Below are 21526 nucleotides of genomic sequence, written 5' to 3'. Positions count from 1 at the left end.
CCATCCTGTGGTAGTAGGTTGGTAGACAGCAACCACCCAGGAAGGTACTACCATCCTGTGGTAGTAGGTTGGTAGACAGCAACCACCCAGGGTAGTAGGTACTACTACCACCCTGTGGTAGTAGGTTGGTAGACAGCAACCACCCAGGAAGGTACTACCATCCTGTGGTAGTAGGTTGGTAGACAGCAACCACCCAGGAAGGTACTACCATCCTGTGGTAGTAGGTTGGTAGACAGCAACCACCCAGGAAGGTACTACCATCCTGTGGTAGTAGGTTGGTAGACAGCAACCACCCAGGAAGGTACTACCATCCTGTGGTAGTAGGTTGGTAGACAGCAACCACCCAGGAAGGTACTACCATCCTGTGGTAGTAGGTTGGTAGACAGCAACCACCCAGGAAGGTACTACCATCCTGTGGTAGTAGGTTGGTAGACAGCAACCACCCAGGAAGGTACTACCATCCTGTGGTAGTAGGTTGGTAGACAGCAACCACCCAGGAAGGTACTACCATCCTGTGGTAGTAGGTTGGTAGACAGCAACCACCCAGGAAGGTACTACCACCCTGTGGTAGTAGGTTGGTAGACAGCAACCACCCAGGAAGGTACTACCACCCTGTGGTAGTAGGTTGGTAGACAGCAACCACCCTGGAAGGTACTACCACCCTGTGGTAGTAGGTTGGTAGACAGCAACCACCCAGGAAGGTACTACCATCCTGTGGTAGTAGGTTGGTAGACAGCAACCACCCAGGAAGGTACTACCATCCTGTGGTAGTAGGTTGGTAGACAGCAACCACCCAGGAAGGTACTACCATCCTGTGGTAGTAGGTTGGAAGACAGCAACCACCTAGGGAGGTACTACCATCCTGTGGTAGTAGGTTGGAAGACAGCAACCACCCAGGGAGGTACTACCATCCTAAGGTAGTAGGTTGGTAGACAGCAACCACCCAGGGAGGTACTACCATCCTGTGGTAGTAGGTTGGTAGACAGCAACCACCCAGGAAGGTACTACCATCCTGTGGTAGTAGGTTGGTAGACAGCAACCACCCAGGAAGGTACTACCATCCTGTGGTAGTAGGTTGGTAGACAGCAACCACCCAGGAAGGTACTACCATCCTGTGGTAGTAGGTTGGTAGACAGCAACCACCCAGGAAGGTACTACCACCCTGTGGTAGTATGTTGGTAGACAGCAACCACCCAGGAAGGTACTACCACCCTGTGGTAGTAGGTTGGTAGACAGCAACCACCCAGGAAGGTACTACCATCCTGTGGTAGTAGGTTGGTAGACAGCAACCACCCAGGAAGGTACTACCACCCTGTGGTAGTAGGTTGGTAGACAGCAACCACCCAGGAAGGTACTACCATCCTGTGGTAGTAGGTTGGTAGACAGCAACCACCCAGGAAGGTACTACCATCCTGTGGTAGTAGGTTGGTAGACAGCAACCACCCAGGAAGGTACTACCACCCTGTGGTAGTAGGTTGGTAGACAGCAACCACCCAGGAAGGTACTACCATCCTGTGGTAGTAGGTTGGTAGACAGCAACCACCCAGGAAGGTACTACCATCCTGTGGTAGTAGGTTGGTAGACAGCAACCACCCAGGAAGGTACTACCATCCTGTGGTAGTAGGTTGGTAGACAGCAACCACCCAGGAAGGTACTACCATCCTGTGGTAGTAGGTTGGTAGACAGCAACCACCCAGGAAGGTACTACCATCCTGTGGTAGTAGGTTGGTAGACAGCAACCACCCAGGAAGGTACTACCATCCTGTGGTAGTATGTTGGTAGACAGCAACCACCCAGGAAGGTACTACCACCCTGTGGTAGTAGGTTGGTAGACAGCAACCACCCAGGAAGGTACTACCATCCTGTGGTAGTAGGTTGGTAGACAGCAACCACCCAGGAAGGTACTACCATCCTGTGGTAGTAGGTTGGTAGACAGCAACCACCCAGGAAGGTACTACCATCCTGTGGTAGTAGGTTGGTAGACAGCAACCACCCAGGGAGGTACTACCGTCCTGTGGTAGTAGGTTGGTAGACAGCAACCACCTAGGAAGGTACTACCATCCTGTGGTAGTAGGTTGGTAGACAGCAACCACCCAGGAAGGTACTACCATCCTGTGGTAGTAGGTTGGTAGACAGCAACCACCCAGGAAGGTACTACCATCCTGTGGTAGTAGGTTGGTAGACAGCAACCACCCAGGAAGGTACTACCATCCTGTGGTAGTATGTTGGTAGACAGCAACCACCCAGGAAGGTACTACCACCCTGTGGTAGTATGTTGGTAGACAGCAACCACCCAGGAAGGTACTACCATCCTGTGGTAGTAGGTTGGTAGACAGCAACCACCCAGGAAGGTACTACCACCCTGTGGTAGTAGGTTGGTAGACAGCAACCACCCAGGAAGGTACTACCACCCTGTGGTAGTAGGTTGGTAGACAGCAACCACCCAGGAAGGTACTACCACCCTGTGGTAGTAGGTTGGTAGACAGCAACCACCCAGGAAGGTACTACCACCCTGTGGTAGTAGGTTGGTAGACAGCAACCACCCAGGAAGGTACTACCACTCTGTGGTAGTAGGTTGGTAGACAGCAACCACCCAGGAAGGTACTACCTTCCTGTGGTAGTAGGTTGGTAGACAGCAACCACCCAGGAAGGCACTACCACCCTGTGGTAGTAGGTTGGTAGACAGCAACCACCCAGGGAGGTACTACCATCCTGTGGTAGTAGGTTGGTAGACAGCAACCACAGCAACCAGGTGGTAGTAGTAGACAGCAACCACCCAGGAAGGTACTACTGTGGTAGTAGGTTGGTAGACAGCAACCACCCAGGAAGGTACTACCATCCTGTGGTAGTAGGTTGGTAGACAGCAACCACCCAGGAAGGTACTACCATCCTGTGGTAGTAGGTTGGTAGACAGCAACCACCCAGGAAGGTACTACCATCCTGTGGTAGTAGGTTGGTAGACAGCAACCACCCAGGAAGGTACTACCATCCTGTGGTAGTAGGTTGGTAGACAGCAACCACCCAGGAAGGTACTACCATCCTGTGGTAGTAGGTTGGTAGACAGCAACCACCCAGGAAGGTACTACCATCCTGTGGTAGTAGGTTGGTAGACAGCAACCACCCAGGAAGGTACTACCATCCTGTGGTAGTAGGTTGGTAGACAGCAACCACCCAGGAAGGTACTACCATCCTGTGGTAGTAGGTTGGTAGACAGCAACCACCCAGGAAGGTACTACCATCCTGTGGTAGTAGGTTGGTAGACAGCAACCACCCAGGAAGGTACTACCATCCTGTGGTAGTAGGTTGGTAGACAGCAACCACCCAGGAAGGTACTACCCTCCTGTGGTAGTAGGTTGGTAGACAGCAACCACCCAGGAAGGTACTACCCTCCTGTGGTAGTAGGTTGGTAGACAGCAACCACCCAGGAAGGTACTACCCTCCTGTGGTAGTAGGTTGGTAGACAGCAACCACCCAGGAAGGTACTACCATCCTGTGGTAGTAGGTTGGTAGACAGCAACCACCCAGGAAGGTACTACCATCCTGTGGTAGTAGGTTGGTAGACAGCAACCACCCAGGAAGGTACTACCATCCTGTGGTAGTAGGTTGGTAGACAGCAACCACCCAGGAAGGTACTACCATCCTGTGGTAGTAGGTTGGTAGACAGCAACCACCCAGGAAGGTACTACCATCCTGTGGTAGTAGGTTGGTAGACAGCAACCACCCAGGAAGGTACTACCATCCTGTGGTAGTAGGTTGGTAGACAGCAACCACCCAGGAAGGTACTACCACCCTGTGGTAGTAGGTTGGTAGACAGCAACCACCCAGGAAGGTACTACCATCCTGTGGTAGTAGGTTGGTAGACAGCAACCACCCTGGAAGGTACTACCATCCTGTGGTAGTAGGTTGGTAGACAGCAACCACCCAGGAAGGTACTACCATCCTGTGGTAGTAGGTTGGTAGACAGCAACCACCCAGGAAGGTACTACCATCCTGTGGTAGTAGGTTGGTAGACAGCAACCACCCAGGAAGGTACTACCATCCTGTGGTAGTAGGTTGGTAGACAGCAACCACCCAGGAAGGTACTACCATCCTGTGGTAGTAGGTTGGTAGACAGCAACCACCCAGGAAGGTACTACCATCCTGTGGTAGTAGGTTGGTAGACAGCAACCACCCAGGAAGGTACTACCATCCTGTGGTAGTAGGTTGGTAGACAGCAACCACCCAGGAAGGTACTACCATCCTGTGGTAGTAGGTTGGTAGACAGCAACCACCCAGGAAGGTACTACCATCCTGTGGTAGTAGGTTGGTAGACAGCAACCACCCAGGAAGGTACTACCATCCTGTGGTAGTAGGTTGGTAGACAGCAACCACCCAGGGAGGTACTACCATCCTGTGGTAGTAGGTTGGTAGACAGCAACCACCCAGGAAGGTACTACCATCCTGTGGTAGTAGGTTGGTAGACAGCAACCACCCAGGAAGGTACTACCATCCTGTGGTAGTAGGTTGGTAGACAGCAACCACCCAGGAAGGTACTACCATCCTGTGGTAGTAGGTTGGTAGACAGCAACCACCCAGGAAGGTACTACCATCCTGTGGTAGTAGGTTGGTAGACAGCAACCACCCAGGAAGGTACTACCATCCTGTGGTAGTAGGTTGGTAGACAGCAACCACCCAGGAAGGTACTACCATCCTGTGGTAGTAGGTTGGTAGACAGCAACCACCCAGGAAGGTACTACCACCCTGTGGTAGTATGTTGGTAGACAGCAACCACCCAGGAAGGTACTACCACCCTGTGGTAGTAGGTTGGTAGACAGCAACCACCCAGGAAGGTACTACCATCCTGTGGTAGTAGGTTGGTAGACAGCAACCACCCAGGAAGGTACTACCATCCTGTGGTAGTAGGTTGGTAGACAGCAACCACCCAGGAAGGTACTACCACCCTGTGGTAGTAGGTTGGTAGACAGCAACCACCCAGGAAGGTACTACCATCCTGTGGTAGTAGGTTGGTAGACAGCAACCACCCAGGAAGGTACTACCATCCTGTGGTAGTAGGTTGGTAGACAGCAACCACCCAGGAAGGTACTACCATCCTGTGGTAGTAGGTTGGTAGACAGCAACCACCCAGGAAGGTACTACCATCCTGTGGTAGTAGGTTGGTAGACAGCAACCACCCAGGAAGGTACTACCATCCTGTGGTAGTAGGTTGGTAGACAGCAACCACCCAGGAAGGTACTACCATCCTGTGGTAGTAGGTTGGTAGACAGCAACCACCCAGGAAGGTACTACCACCCTGTGGTAGTATGTTGGTAGACAGCAACCACCCAGGAAGGTACTACCACCCTGTGGTAGTAGGTTGGTAGACAGCAACCACCCAGGAAGGTACTACCATCCTGTGGTAGTAGGTTGGTAGACAGCAACCACCCAGGAAGGTACTACCATCCTGTGGTAGTAGGTTGGTAGACAGCAACCACCCAGGAAGGTACTACCATCCTGTGGTAGTAGGTTGGTAGACAGCAACCACCCAGGAAGGTACTACCATCCTGTGGTAGTAGGTTGGTAGACAGCAACCACCCAGGAAGGTACTACCATCCTGTGGTAGTAGGTTGGTAGACAGCAACCACCCAGGAAGGTACTACCATCCTGTGGTAGTAGGTTGGTAGACAGCAACCACCCAGGAAGGTACTACCATCCTGTGGTAGTAGGTTGGTAGACAGCAACCACCCAGGAAGGTACTACCATCCTGTGGTAGTATGTTGGTAGACAGCAACCACCCAGGAAGGTACTACCATCCTGTGGTAGTAGGTTGGTAGACAGCAACCACCCAGGAAGGTACTACCATCCTGTGGTAGTAGGTTGGTAGACAGCAACCACCCAGGAAGGTACTACCATCCTGTGGTAGTAGGTTGGTAGACAGCAACCACCCAGGAAGGTACTACCATCCTGTGGTAGTAGGTTGGTAGACAGCAACCACCCAGGAAGGTACTACCATCCTGTGGTAGTAGGTTGGTAGACAGCAACCACCCAGGAAGGTACTACCATCCTGTGGTAGTAGGTTGGTAGACAGCAACCACCCAGGAAGGTACTACCATCCTGTGGTAGTAGGTTGGAAGACAGCAACCACCCAGGAAGGTACTACCATCCTGTGGTAGTAGGTTGGTAGACAGCAACCACCCAGGAAGGTACTACCATCCTGTGGTAGTAGGTTGGTAGACAGCAACCACCCAGGAAGGTACTACCATCCTGTGGTAGTAGGTTGGTAGACAGCAACCACCCAGGAAGGTACTACCATCCTGTGGTAGTATGTTGGTAGACAGCAACCACCCAGGAAGGTACTACCACCCTGTGGTAGTATGTTGGTAGACAGCAACCACCCAGGAAGGTACTACCATCCTGTGGTAGTAGGTTGGTAGACAGCAACCACCCAGGAAGGTACTACCATCCTGTGGTAGTAGGTTGGTAGACAGCAACCACCCAGGAAGGTACTACCATCCTGTGGTAGTAGGTTGGTAGACAGCAACCACCCAGGAAGGTACTACCATCCTGTGGTAGTAGGTTGGTAGACAGCAACCACCCAGGAAGGTACTACCATCCTGTGGTAGTAGGTTGGTAGACAGCAACCACCCAGGAAGGTACTACCATCCTGTGGTAGTAGGTTGGTAGACAGCAACCACCCAGGAAGGTACTACCATCCTGTGGTAGTAGGTTGGTAGACAGCAACCACCCAGGAAGGTACTACCATCCTGTGGTAGTAGGTTGGTAGACAGCAACCACCCAGGAAGGTACTACCATCCTGTGGTAGTAGGTTGGTAGACAGCAACCACCCAGGAAGGTACTACCACCCTGTGGTAGTAGGTTGGTAGACAGCAACCACCCAGGAAGGTACTACCACCCTGTGGTAGTAGGTTGGTAGACAGCAACCACCCAGGAAGGTACTACCACCCTGTGGCAGTAGGTTTTGCAATATTATATTTTTATTATAAATAAACACATACAATCATTCCTAGTGAGAAACTGTACAATAGTCTCTGACATAGCAACTATTTGCTTCGTATAATTCTGTTTAGTGACCAAGAAAATATTAACAGAAAACATTAACAATGTTTGCTAATGCATGTTTTGACCTAATGTTGTACATGTACTTGTAGTAATAAAGATATTATTATTATTATTATTATTATTATATACCATACAAAAATTAATGGATTTTACTAAAAATCTGAGAAAATATCTATAATTACATTTCAATCCTCATTACAAAACTACTATACTAAAATAAAATATCTACATTCCTTGGCTTATTTTACCTAACAAATGTTAGCATAACAATGCAAGCACCAATCTGGTTGGTGGAAAAAATAAAGAAATTCAATGTGAAAAATGCTGTAGAGTACCACTTTGCCAGAGAGAGAGAAAAAGAAATCCATAATTATTGACTTAGTTTTGCCAAAAAAAATTAGCATACCTAAGCAACACACTGATTTAGTAGACAAGGTAATCAGTCTCTCAGCCTCAATAGAAGATGCTTAGTCTTGTAGTCTGGATCAATCTGAAGCAGAGGTAGAATGAATACTTATATACTGGAGCCAGAGGAGATGCAGTAGTTGAAGCCATCATCACAGCTGGGTGTGACCCATTTGTGGAAGTAGATCATGTCCAAGAGTTGGGTCAAAGGTTAACAATAATTATGGAAGAGATCTTCTGTACCAATATTTCATGGCATTGCTGTGTCAGACAAGTATCATTATATTACTAGTATTAGGTAAAATTGACAAATAAATTAATAAAACGCATGTGTAACTCCTGAATATCTGTATTATGAAGATTTTTTCCAGTGATTTTCTCAGTTCAATATATGCTGTCTCCTGTTCAAGGACCCCAGTGGAAATACGTCACTGTCTTTGACTTTTTTTTTTTGTTATCCTAGGTAACTTACACTATGTATGATAATTGTACTTATGTGTACCTGTGACTAAATAAGCTTATGTAAATAATCACTGTACAGAATTGATAGAGCCACTGGATTGAGAAACATCTTCATAATACAGATACCCATGCACAAGTGTTTTATTCATACACAAATGACCCGCACATAAAAGAGAGAAGCTTATGACGACGTTTCGGTCCGACTTGGACCATTGACAAAGTCAATGTGACTTTGTCAATGGTCCAAGTCGGACCGAAACGTCGTCGTAAGCTTCTCTCTTTTATGTGCGGGTCATTTGTGTATCGTTCCAGTCACGGTATTGTGCCTTTTTTGTTATTTATTTGTTTTATTCATCTATCTGTTAGTATTATATACCAGTAATATAATACTTGTTTGACACAGCAATGCCATGAAGTCTGTGTTCATCAAGAACTGCAAGAAGCCCCTATCACGAGCCTTTTCCATCCTATGGAGAGGGAGCATGGACACGGGGGTCGTCCCACAGTTACTAAAAACAACAGACATAGCCCCACTCCACAAAGGGGGCAGTAAAGCAACAGCAAAGAACTACAGACCAATAGCACTAACATCCCATATCATAAGAATCTTTGAAAGGGTCCTAAGAAGCAAGATCACCACCCATCTAGAAACCCATCAGTTACACAACCCAGGGCAACATGGGTTTAGAACAGGTCGCTCCTATCTGTCTCAACTATTGGATCACTATGACAAGGTCCTAAATGCACTAGAAGACAAAAAGAATGCAGATGTAATATATACAGACTTTGCAAAAGCCTTCGACAAGTGTAACCATGGCGTAATAGCGCACAAAATGCGTGCTAAAGGAATAACAGGAAAAGTCGGTCGATGGATCTATAATTTCCTCACTAACAGAACACAGAGAGTAGTCGTCAACAGAGTAAAGTCCGAGGCAGCTACGGTGAAAAGCTCTGTTCCACAAGGCACAGTACTCGCTCCCATCTTGTTCCTCATCCTCATATCCGACATAGACAAGGATGTCAGCCACAGCACCGTGTCTTCCTTTGCAGATGACACCCGAATCTGCATGACAGTCTTCCATTGCAGACACTGCAAGGCTCCAGGCGGACATCAACCAAATCTTTCAGTGGGCTGCAGAAAACAATATGAAGTTCAACGATGAGAAATTTCAATTACTCAGATATGGTAAACATGAGGAAATTAAATCTTCATCAGAGTACAAAACAAATTCTGGCCACAAAATAGAGCGAAACACCAACGTCAAAGACCTGGGAGTGATCATGTCGGAGGATCTCACCTTCAAGGACCATAACATTGTATCAATCGCATCTGCTAGAAAAATGACAGGATGGATAATGAGAACCTTCAAAACTAGGGAGGCCAAGCCCATGATGACACTCTTCAGGTCACTTGTTCTATCTAGGCTGGAATATTGCTGCACACTAACAGCACCTTTCAAGGCAGGTGAAATTGCCGACCTAGAAAATGTACAGAGAACTTTCACGGCGCGCATAACGGAGCGCTTGAGGTTCCTAAACCTGTATTCCCTGGAACGCAGGAGGGAGAGATACATGATTATATACACCTGGAAAATCCTAGAGGGACTAGTACCGAACTTGCACACGAAAATCACTCACTACAAAAGCAAAAGACTTGGCAGACGATGCACCATCCCCCCAATGAAAAGCAGGGGTGTCACTAGCACGTTAAGAGACCATACAATAAGTGTCAGGGGCCCGAGACTGTTCAACTGCCTCCCAGCACACATAAGGGGGATTACCAACAGACCCCTGGCAGTCTTCAAGCTGGCACTGGACAAGCACCTAAAGTCAGTTCCTGATCAGTCGGGCTGTGGCTCGTACGTTGGTTTGCGTGCAGCCAGCAGCAACAGCCTGGTTGATCAGGCTCTGATCCACCAGGAGGCCTGGTCACAGACCGGGCCGCGGGGCCGTTGACCCCCGGAACTCTCTCCAGGTAAACTCCAGGTAAACAACCCTACTGCTAACCTCTGGCCCAACTCTTGGACATGACATACTGCCACTAGTAGGTCCTGCCCAACTGTGACAATGCCTTCAACTACTGCACCTCTCTTCTGTTCCAGTATATAAGAGTCCATTCTCCTGTCTCTGCTTCAGATTAATCGAGGATATGATATTAAACATCTATCAAGGATGAGGGACTGATTATCTCGTCTACTGTTTTCAGCATGAGCGTGTTTGATAGGAGTGAATGGAGACAAATGGTTTTTAATACTTGACGTGCTGTTGGAGTGTGAGCAAAGTAACATTTATGAAGGGGTTCAGGGAAACCGGCGGGCCGGACTTGAGTCCTGGAGATGGGAAGTACAGTGCCTGCACTCTGAAGGAGGGGTATTAATGTTGCAGTTTAAAAACTGTAGTGTAAAGCACCCTTCTGGCAAGACAGTGATGGAGTGATTGATGGTGAAAGTTTTTCTTTTTCGGGCCACCCTGCCTTGGTGGGAATCGGCCAGTGTGATAATAAAAAAAAAAAAAAAATCTCTGTAAAGAATTGAAAAAAGCTACTGGATGGAGAATTTTTTTTTTATTATTATCACACTGGCCGATTCCCACCAAGGCAGGGTGGCCCGAAAAAGAAAAACTTTCACCATCATTCACTCCATCACTGTCTTGCCAGAAGGGTGCTTTACACTACAGTTTTTAAACTGCAACATTAACACCCCTCTTTCAGAGTGCAGGCACTGTACTTCCCATCTCCAGGACTCAAGTCCGGCCTGCCAGTTTCCCTGAACCCCTTCATAAATGTTACTTTGCTCACACTCCAACAGCACGTCAAGTATTAAAAACCATTTGTCTCCATTCACTCCTATCAAACACGCTCGCGCATGCCTGCTGGAAGTCCAAGCCCCTCGCATACAAAACCTCCTTTACCCCCTCCCTCCAACCTTTCCTAGGCCGATCCCTACCCCTCCTTCCTTCCACTACAGACTGATACACTCTTGAAGTCACTCTGTTTCGCTCCATTCTCTCTACATGTCCGAACCACCTCAACAACCCTTCCTCAGCCCTCCGGACAACAGTTTTGGTAATCCCGCACCTCCTCCTAACTTCCAAACTATGAATTCTCTGCATTATATTCACACCACACATTGCCCTCAGACATGATATCTCCACTGCCTCCAGCCTTCTCCTCGCTGCAACATTCATCACCCATGCTTCCCACCCATATAAGAGCGTTGGTAAAACTATACTCTCATACATTCCCCTCTTTGCCTCCAAGGACAAAGTTCTTTGTCTCCACAGACTCCTAAGTGCACCACTCACCCTTTTCCCCTCATCAATTCTATGATTCACCTCATCTTTCATAGATGGAAAAAGTCTTCATAATAATGATACCCAGATTCTGGCTTAACACTTATTTTCACTCTTCCTTATTACTGTGTACTTTAGCAAGCATCAACATATATACCTAGCAAGAATTAATAAATGGGATAAAACTGCAATGTTTACAAAAAAAGTGCCCAGCACCACCCTCACTAAGGTACACTATTTGACCAAAAGATGAAGCCATAGAAGCCTTCACTTGAACAAAGACCTGTATGGCAGTGAGGCTATTGCCAAGGCCCTTGGTGGGAGGAGGGCAAACTGGAAAACAGCAAAAGATATAAGGAAAACAAGAACCACTGGAGTCCAGATTGTAAAGACAATAGAATTTTTCATACGTAAATGTGCAACAACTGAAGTAAAATATTGCTCAGGTTGAAATAAAGCTTATTATTCAAAGTTATCTAACAGCACTATAGTGTATAGTGTGTAACAGAGGAAAAAGTCAGGAAATTTGGTTGATAATGTGAAATTAAGGACACCTTACCAACACAAAACTCCCTTAATAACGGTTCCAATTCTCTGTACATTTATAAAAAAAAATATTTCACTTATTTCATTTATGACTGATGAAAATATTCATGCAAAATAACCTATTTGAGAAAAGGAAATGGATACTTACCTGATCTCCCTTTTTTCCACTTGTAATATTAAATGTTGAGACTGACACCTGAGCCTGATCACCCTCTTGTAATGCATATCCTTCACCCACCGTAACATCCTGTGTTACCACACCACCAGGTGCTGCTCCCACCAATGCACGACAAATGCCCATCTGCAAGTCAAAAACTAATTACATATAGCAAAGTTATGGTAGAACTAAAGATTTAGTTTTGTTTTATCATGATACTATATACAGTACATACGAAGGTTGTTAGTTATCAGAGTATATACATATATATGTACACTGAAAGTTGTACAGTACAGTGGACCCTCGACCAACAATGGCATCGTCTAACGTTAAATCCGACTAGCAATACATTTTAACGCAAAAATTTTGCCTCGACTAGCGCTAAAAAACTCGACCAACACAATTTGTTCCGTCTGAGACGCGTCCACTTGTGGCCAGTGTTTACAAGCCAGCCAGCCATCGCGGTCCCATCCAAACATACAATCGGAACATTTCATATTATCACAGCGTTTTTAGTGATTGCACCTGCAAAATAAGTCACCATGGGCCCCAAGAAAGCTTCTAGTGCCAACCCTACAGCAAAAAGGGTGAGAATTACTATGGAAATGAAGAAACAGATCATTGCTAAGTATGAAAGTGGAGTGTGTGTTTCCGAGCTGGCCAGGTTGTACACAAAACCCCAACCAACCATCGCTACAACTGTGGCCAAGAAAACGGCAATCAAGGAAGCTGTTCTTGCCAAAGGTGCAACTATGTTTTCGAAACTGAGATCGCAAGTGATAGAAGATGTTGAGAGACTGTTATTGGTGTAGATAAACGAAAAACAGATAGCAGGAGATAGCATCTCTCAAGCGATCATATGTGAAAAGGCTAGGAAGTTGCATGAGGATTTAATTAGAAAAATGCCTGCAACTAGTGGTGATGTGAGTGAATTTAAGGCCAGCAAAGGTTAGTTTGAGAGATTTAAGAATCGTAGTGGTATACATAGTGTGATAAGGCATGGTGAGGCTGCCAGTTTGGACCAAAAAGCAGCTGAAAAATATGTGCAGGAATTCAAGGAGTACATAGACAGTGAAGAATTGAAACCTGAACAAGTGTTTAATTGTGACACTGACAATGTTGTGAAACACTTTAGGAATGTCATAAAGGAACGGGAGGTACAGGCCTTTATGGACAGATATGTTGTGCAACAGAGGTCCAGTGACTCTCAAGCTGGTCCTAGTGGCATTAAAAGAAGAAGGGAAGTAACCGCGGAAAAGGACTTGACACCTCAAGTCCTAATGGAAGGGGATTCCCCTTCTAAACACTAACACCATCCACAGTCTTCCCTCCTCCCATCCCATCAATCATCACCAGATCTTCAATAAAGGTAAGTGTCATGTAATTGTAAATGTCTTCTTCAGCTTGTGTGTATTAAAATTAATGTTTCATGTGGTAAAATTTTTTTTTTTCAATACTTTTGGGTGTCTTGCACGGATTAATTTGATTTCCATTATTTCTTATAGGGAAAATTAACTCGACTAGCGATAATTTCGATTAACGATGAGCTCTCAGGAACGGATTAATATCGTTGGTCGAGGGTCCACTGTCAATATTAGTGTATGGATGAACTGAGATTTTAGTGACACACATGCATAAGAAAGAGATGATTGTGGATGTTATGAATGAGAAGAAGCTGGATGTCCTGGCTTTAAGTGAAACAAAGCTGAAGGGGGTGGGAGAGTTTCAATTGAGAGGAATAAATGGGATTAGGTCAGGGGTTTCAAATAGAGTTAGAGCTAAAGAAAGAGTAGCAATAATGTTGAAGGATAAGCTATGGCAGGAAAAGAGGGACTATAAATGTATTAATTCAAGGATTATGTGGAGTAAAATAAAGATTGGATGTGAAAAGTGGGTTATAATAAGTGTGTATGCACCTGGAAAAGAGAGAAGTGTAGAGGAGAGAGAGAGATTTTGGGAAATGTTGAGTGAATGCGTGGGGAGTTTTGAATTAAGTGTGAGAGTAATGGTGGTTGGGGATTTCAATGCTAAAGTGGGTAAAAATGTTATAGAGGGAGTAGTAGGTAAATTTGGGGTGCCAGGGGTAAATGTAAATGGGGAGCCTTTAATTGAGCTATGTGTAGAAAGAGATTTGGTAATAAGTAATACATATTTTATGAAAAAGAGGATAAATAAATATACAAGGTATGATGTAGCACGTAATGAAAGTAGTTTATTAGATTATGTATTGGTGGAAAAAAGGTTGATGGGTAGGCTCCAGGATGTACATGTTTATAGAGGGGCAACTGATATATCGGATTATTATTTAGTTGTAGCTACAGTTAGAGTAAGAGGTAGACGGGAAAAGAGGAAGGTGGCAACAACAAGTAAGAGGGAGGTGAAAGTGTATAAACTAAGGGAGGAGGAAGTTCGGGTGAGATATAAGCGACTATTGGCAGAAAGGTGGGCTAGTGCAAAGATGAGTAGTGGGGGGGTTGAAGAGGGTTGGAATAGTTTTAAAAATGCAGTATTAGAATGTGGGGCAGAAGTTTGTGGTTATAGGAGGGTGGGGGCAGGAGGAAAGAGGAGTGATTGGTGGAATGATGAAGAAAAGGGTGTGATAAAAGAGAAAAAGGTAGCTTATGAGAGGTTTTTACAAAGCAGAAGTGTTATAAGAAGAGCAGAGTATATGGAGAGTACAAGAAAGGTAAAGAGAGTGGTGAGAGAGTGCAAAAGGAGAGCAGATGATAGAGTGGGAGAGGCACTGTTAAGAAATTTTAATGAAAATAAGAAAAAGTTTTGGAGTGAGTTAAACAAGTTAAGAAAGCCTAGGGAAAGTATGGATTTGTCAGTTAAAAACAGAGTAGGGGAGTTAGTAGATGGGGAGAGGGAGGTATTAGGTAGATGGCGAGAATATTTTGAGGAACTTTTAAATGTTAAGGAAGAAAGAGAGGCAGTAATTTCATGCACTGGTCAGGGAGGTATACCATCTTTTAGGAGTGAAGAAGAGCAGAATGTAAGTGTGGGGGAGGTACGTGAGGCATTACGTAGAACGAAAGGGGGTAAAGCAGCTGGAACTGATGGGATCATGACAGAAATGTTAAAAGCAGGGGGGGATATAGTGTTGGAGTGGTTGGTACTTTTGTTTAATAAATGTATGAAAGAGGGGAAGGTACCTAGGGATTGGCGGAGAGCATGTATAGTCCCTTTATATAAAGGGAAAGGGGACAAAAGAGACTGTAAAAATTATAGAGGAATAAGTTTACTGAGTATACCAGGAAAAGTGTAAGGAAGGGTTATAATTGAAAGAATTAAAGGTAAGACAGAATGTAGGATTGCGCATGAGCAAGGAGGTTTCAGAGTGGGTAGAGGATGTGTAGATCAAGTGTTTACATTGAAGTATATATGTGAACAGTATTTAGATAAAGGTAGGGAAGTTTTTATTGCATTTATGGATTTAGAAAAGGCATATGATAGAGTGGATAGAGGAGCAATGTGGCAGATGTTGCAAGTACATATATGGAATAGGTTATTAAATGCTGTAAAGAGTTTTTATGAGGATAGTGAGGCTCAGGTTAGGGTGTGTAGAAGAGAGGGAGACTACTTCCCAGTAAAAGTAGGTCTTAGACAGGGATGTGTAATGTCACCATGGTTGTTTAATATATTTATAGATGGGGTTGTAAAGGAAGTAAATGCTAGGGTGTTCGGGAGAGGGGTGGGATTAAATTTTGGGGAATCAAATTCAAAATGGGAATTGACACAGTTACTTTTTGCTGATGATACTGTGCTTATGGGAGATTCTAAAGAAAAACTGCAAAGGTTAGTGGATGAGTTTGGGAATGTGTGTAAAGGTAGAAAGTTGAAAGTGAACATAGAAAAGAGTAAGGTGATCAGGGTATCAAATGATTTAGATAAAGAAAAATTGGATATCAAATTGGGGAGGAGGAGTATGGAAGAAGTGAATGTTTTCAGATACTTGGGAGTTGACGTGTCGGCGGATGGATTTATGAAGGATGAGGTTAATCATAGAATTGATGAGGGAAAAAAGGTGAGTGGTGCGTTGAGGTATATGTGGAGTCAAAAAACGTTATCTATGGAGGCAAAGAAGGGAATGTATGAAAGTATAGTAGTACCAACACTCTTATATGGGTGTGAAGCTTGGGTGGTAAATGCAGCAGCGAGGAGACGGTTGGAGGCAGTGGAGATGTCCTGTTTAAGGGCAATGTGTGGTGTAAATATTATGCAGAAAATTCGGAGTGTGGAAATTAGGAAAAGGTGTGGAGTTAATAAAAGTATTAGTCAGAGGGCAGAAGAGGGGTTGTTGAGGTGGTTTGGTCATTTAGAGAGAATGGATCAAAGTAGAATGACATGGAAAGAATATAGGGGAAGGAAGGCGGGGTAGGGGTTGTCCTCGAAAGGGTTGGAGAGAGGGGGTAAAGGAGGCTTTGTGGGCAAGGGGCTTGGACTTCCAGCAAGCGTGCATGAGCGTGTTAGATAGGAGTGAATGGAGACGAATGGTACTTGGGACCTGACGATCTGTTGGAGTGAGAGCAGGGTAATATTTAGTGAAGGGATTCAGGGAAACCGGTTATTTTCATATAGTCGGACTTGAGTCCTGGAAATGGGAAGTACAATGCCTGCACTTTAAAGGAGGGGTTTGGGATATTGGCAGTTTGGAGGGATACATGTATGTTGTGTATCTTTATATGTGTATGCTTCTAAACTGTTGTATTCTGAGCACCTCTGCAAAAACAGTGATAATGTGTGAGTGTGGTGAAAGTGTTGAATGATGATGAAAGTATTTTCTTTTTGGGGATTTTCTTTCTTTTTTGGGTCACCCTGCCTCGGTGGGAGACGGCCGACTTGTTGAAAAAAAAAAAAAAAACATGCAAGAGGGTTTAAACCTAACAAACTTGAGAAACTACTTTATATGGAATTTAAATGTACTGAATGATTTCATCACCTACACATCAAGGATACCCTGAACAGTCTGAGACAAGATATACTGTATATGAATATGTGAATAGGACACACTCTCAATTACCTAAAATCTTATCTTAGTGGTAGACACCAGTATGTATACACAAACAGTGTGACTTCCAATACTCAGCCTGTAGTTGTTGGAGTGGCACAGGGAAGTGTCCTAGTTCCTCTACTCTTTCTTATTTACATCAGTGACCTCCCAAATACATCGCGACTCCTTAAACTAGTTCTGTCAGCAGATGACACCACTTACGTCTTCTCCCACCCAAACCCGGCTACACTTAGTAACACGGTAAACAGCGAGCTACATAAAATATCCAGCTACATTACAAGACACACTGAGGGCAAATTTCTAGGTCTCCACCCTGACTGTAATCTTAAATTTCAGACCTATATCCATCATATAACTAAGAAAGTTTCCAAAACAGTAGGTATCCTTTCCAAGATACGATACTATGTACCCCAAAGGGCGCTCCTTACTTTATGTCACTCTCTAATATACCATTACCTCACCTATGGTATTTGTATTTGGGGATCTACCACAGCCAATCACCTTAAACCTTTAATGATCCGACAAAAAGCGGCTGTGCGGATGATCACAAACTCCAGCATCAGACAACACACCCCACCACTTTTCAAAAGCTTGAACTTACTTAATATACAAAATCTTTCTTTCAACAAACCGGTTGTATCCCACCGAGGCGGGGTGGCCCAAAAGGAAAACGAAAGTTTCTCCTTTTACATTTAGTAATATATACAGGAAAAGAGGTTACTAGCCCCTTGCTCCCGGCATTTTAGTCGCCTCTTACAACACGCATGGCTTACGGAGGAAGAATTCTGTTCCACTTCCCCATGGAGATAAGGGAAAATAAACAAGAATAAGAACTAGAAAGAAAATAGAAGAAAACCCAGAGGGGTGTGTATATATATGCTTGTACATGTATGTGTAGTGTGACCTAAGTGTAAGTAGAAGTAGCAAGACGTACCTGAAATTTTGCATGTTCATGAGACAGAAAAAAAGGACACCAGCAATCCTACCATCATGTAAAACAATTACAGGCTTTCGTTTTACACTCACTTGGCAGGACGGTAGTACCTCCCTGGGCGGTTGCTGTCTACCAACCTACTACCTAGGAATATACAAAATATACACACTTATTACTGTGCCTACTATAGATACAGAACATTTAAACTCTAATATCAACCCTCCACTCAAACTTCTCCTAGACAGCTTCAAAAAAACACACAGGCATAACATGAGGCACAAAACACTTTTTGACATCCCTCGTGTCCGTCTCACACTATGCAAAAATGCAATGCATATAAAGGGCCCAAAGATCTTTACCTGAAACAGCAAGAGGTCCCCTGCCCACAAATCAATTTAGGACTATACTCAAAAATCATCTCATCTCTCAATAATAACCATACCCACACTATGCTAAACTCTAACCAAATTTAAAGCAACTCTCCCAAACATTTTATTATCCCTTAACTATTAAGCCATTATTACAAACTTAAAAATGTATGTTTGTATCATTAATTGTACTACCTCATATTAATACAGTAACAGAGTAAAATATTGAATATTTGTATTCTTCCACTCTTCACCTGTCTAAATTTAAGTAGTCTATAAGTATTAGGTTAAGTCTGTCCGAAATGCCTGGGCATGATAGTGGCTTTCTTTGTACCAATCAAATTATGAAATGTAAATGCACAACGTAACCTTAGTAAAGAAATAAAATTTTATTTTATTTTATTTTTATTTATTATACTGTAGCATGATTTGTAACAAAGCATTTATACTTTCATTTATGCTCTATAATGGGTTGAACTGCAAAAGAATGGTAAAGTTTTATACAAAAGTAATACATATAGTACCTGTATAATAAAATCAACATAGTGTCCAGTTTCAAGCATAATGGACCAGTTCCTCTGTTGATCATCAATGAAGTTCCCGTAATTGTTTGGCAGAACCTGTCGAAAAAAATTTCCTGTCATTTTAATTTAAAAAATAAAGGCACTGGCATAGAATTTATATTATGTATTCCTATACAATCATTCATATTGTAACACTTCCACAATAATTAATGTAAATTAGAAAGTTAGGTTAATTCTATTCACCATCATAAATGGACATTAATTTATATGTTCTATGTTAAAAGTGATTTAAAAAATAACAAGATAGAATTTGCACAAAAAAGAAATTTCTGCAGTTAGGAAAATCAGTATCATTAATACTTTGCCTTACTATTTAGCCTTGTGCACCCTTACAGTAAAAGAGAAGTGCTGGTGTATCCTGGCACGAGTAAGGTGGTTCTGTTTCGAGCGATATAAAAGCAACTGGAAATTTTTCTCTGTGAAATTTCCAAGAATGCAGCTCATGACACGCCCCTGAGACTGTGCTTCTCCATTCACACTGAAAAATATTCATTAAAACTTAGAAAATGTGATACAGAATGCAGTAGAATCCAAAGCCTTAATTAAATTGAGATGAGAAGGGTGATCTTGCCCTTTCCTCTGTCTCACTAATGCTTGACTTTGTCTTCCTTGATTCCTCTTTCCAGTGCTGCCAAGAGCTCAACTAACACACACCTCTATTCATGTCATCAAACCCAAGTCAGCCATTGCTAGAGTATTAGTGTACAGTATTTACTTTTCTGGGGGTTGGAACGGTTAAATCTGAAGAGGTTAGGTTTAAGTTATGCTATGTATTCTTTGTGTACAGGTACATGCAATTGGTGCATATGTGACTATTCAATAATAATGTGGTTTAGACAGGAAAAGTATACTGTATTGGATTAATTTTCCAGGTTTGTAGCTCTGATAATAGAATGGATGTGTATGGGAAAATTTCAGTTGTTTAATGTAAATTCACTGAAATACATGATTTTGTGTAATGCATTTCTGTCATTAACCCTTTGACTGTCGCTGCCGTATATATACGTCTTACGAGGTACCGTGTTTGATGTATATATACTCATAAATTCTAGCGGCTTCAAATCAAGCAGGAGAAGCTGGTAGGCCCACATGTGAGAGAATGGGTCTGTGTGGTCAGTGTGCACCATATAAAAAAAATCCTGGAGCATGCAGTGCATAATGAGAAAAAAAAAACTCTGACCATTTTTTTAAATTAAAATGCCGACTTTGTGGTAAATTTTCGTATAGTATTTATGGTTGTATTCTCATTTTCTTGGTCTCATTTGATAGAATGGAAAACATATTATAGAAATAGAGGTGATTTTGATTGATTTTACTATAAAAAGAACATGGAAATGGAGCTCAAAGTAGGGGAAAAGTTTGATTTTTGCCAATGTTCAAAAGTAAACAAATGATGTCATTGTCCAATAAATGTCCAACTAGCCATTCTAATATGCAGTCATGAATGGGTTGATGTTATTTATACAATTATTACAGTATTGCAGTAGTCTGCATAATAGTAAGTCTTCTATTTTTTGTTTGAATAAAAATTCAAAATAGAAAGCAAGAGTAATATCAGAGGGGCCTGGAGACATGACTGATGAACAAAGAAAATGTTATTTTAGAGCCAGGAATGTCTGCATTGTTCATTTTGGACCTTATTTTGAAATTCCCATATTTTTTAATTTTCGTGAAATTGGCCAAATTGCAAATTTCTGACCACATTATTGGGTAGTTGAAATCGGTAAATGGGCAGTTTCTTGTACTCAATCGATAGAAAAAATGGAGTCCTAAAGAAATAGCTATGAGTTTGGTCGACTGGAACAATGGAATTAGCCGAAAATAGGGCTCAAAGTGGGCGAAATCGCCGATTTGTAAATATCGCCGAGGTCGCTAACTTCGCGAGAGCATAATTCCGTCAGTTTTCCATCAAATTTCGTTTTTTTGGTGTCATTACAATCGGGAAAAGATTCTCTATCATTTCATACGAAAAAATAATTTTTTTTTTTTGAAATTTTGCGACACCAGGAGACACCTCAGGATTGAGGGTTGTGACAGTCAAAGGGTTAAGCAGAGCATGCTGTATGTTGTGACTACTCCCTACAAGTCTTTGATTTTTCATCACTGTGAGGTTTAGTTGTGTGTGCAAGCCCTTTCATCTCAAATGATAATGGTAATAAAGGTATATGACACTGGCATGTATAGAAAAAGACAAAATGCAAACACTTTAGGATCATCTGACTAGCAACATTTCAGTCCTTGGGACCTTAAGTCACTTATCCTTGCTAATTTGGAGTGACAAAGGTTCTAGGACTAAAACATTTCCAATGGAATATCCTGAAGTGTTTGCATTTACCCTTTTTCCTCAAATGATAATCAAAAATAATTTATTATGCTGCAATACTGTAATGACATAACTGCAACTTATTTTACTCACTATAAATAAGCATGTACTGGAGATGCAAGTATGACAGTTGCAGTTTGTGTAGTGGTCTGTTGTCCTGAAGGAGCTGGACTATTGCTCTTGGCTCCAGCACTACCAGCTGAATCAGCACGGTCAGAGCGTGGCTGCTTTGGGGCAACATACTTAAGGCTGGGAGATTTCTCTGGCGTGCCACCAAATAATGAGGGTAACTTCGAGCTAAGAAAAAATACTTGAGTTAGTTTTAAAGTTAAAGAAAAAACATTAAAACTCACTCAATGATGGAACATATAACATTTGCATATTAT

At 43.4% G+C, this 21526-nt stretch overlaps 1 protein-coding gene across 1 annotated transcript in view; it reads right to left on the bottom strand.

Annotated features, from left to right (window-relative positions):
* Nucleotides 1-21526, bottom strand: part of LOC128698636 (FK506-binding protein 15-like) — a 51000-nt gene that overhangs the window by 27464 nt on the left and 2010 nt on the right. The window contains exons 2-6 of the mRNA XM_070104026.1: nucleotides 21234-21437; nucleotides 19151-19295; nucleotides 18758-18853; nucleotides 11854-12061; nucleotides 11440-11547 (exon numbers count right to left, since the gene is read on the bottom strand). Coding sequence (XP_069960127.1) covers nucleotides 11440-11547; nucleotides 11854-12061; nucleotides 18758-18853; nucleotides 19151-19295; nucleotides 21234-21437 — 761 coding nt within the window. The remainder of the gene's footprint in view (nucleotides 1-11439; nucleotides 11548-11853; nucleotides 12062-18757; nucleotides 18854-19150; nucleotides 19296-21233; nucleotides 21438-21526) is intronic.

Source organism: Cherax quadricarinatus, chromosome 88 (genome assembly GCF_038502225.1).
Source record: "Cherax quadricarinatus isolate ZL_2023a chromosome 88, ASM3850222v1, whole genome shotgun sequence".
Classification (NCBI taxonomy): Eukaryota; Metazoa; Arthropoda; class Malacostraca; order Decapoda; family Parastacidae; genus Cherax; species Cherax quadricarinatus.
This window is presented reverse-complemented; position numbering and strand designations above follow the sequence as displayed.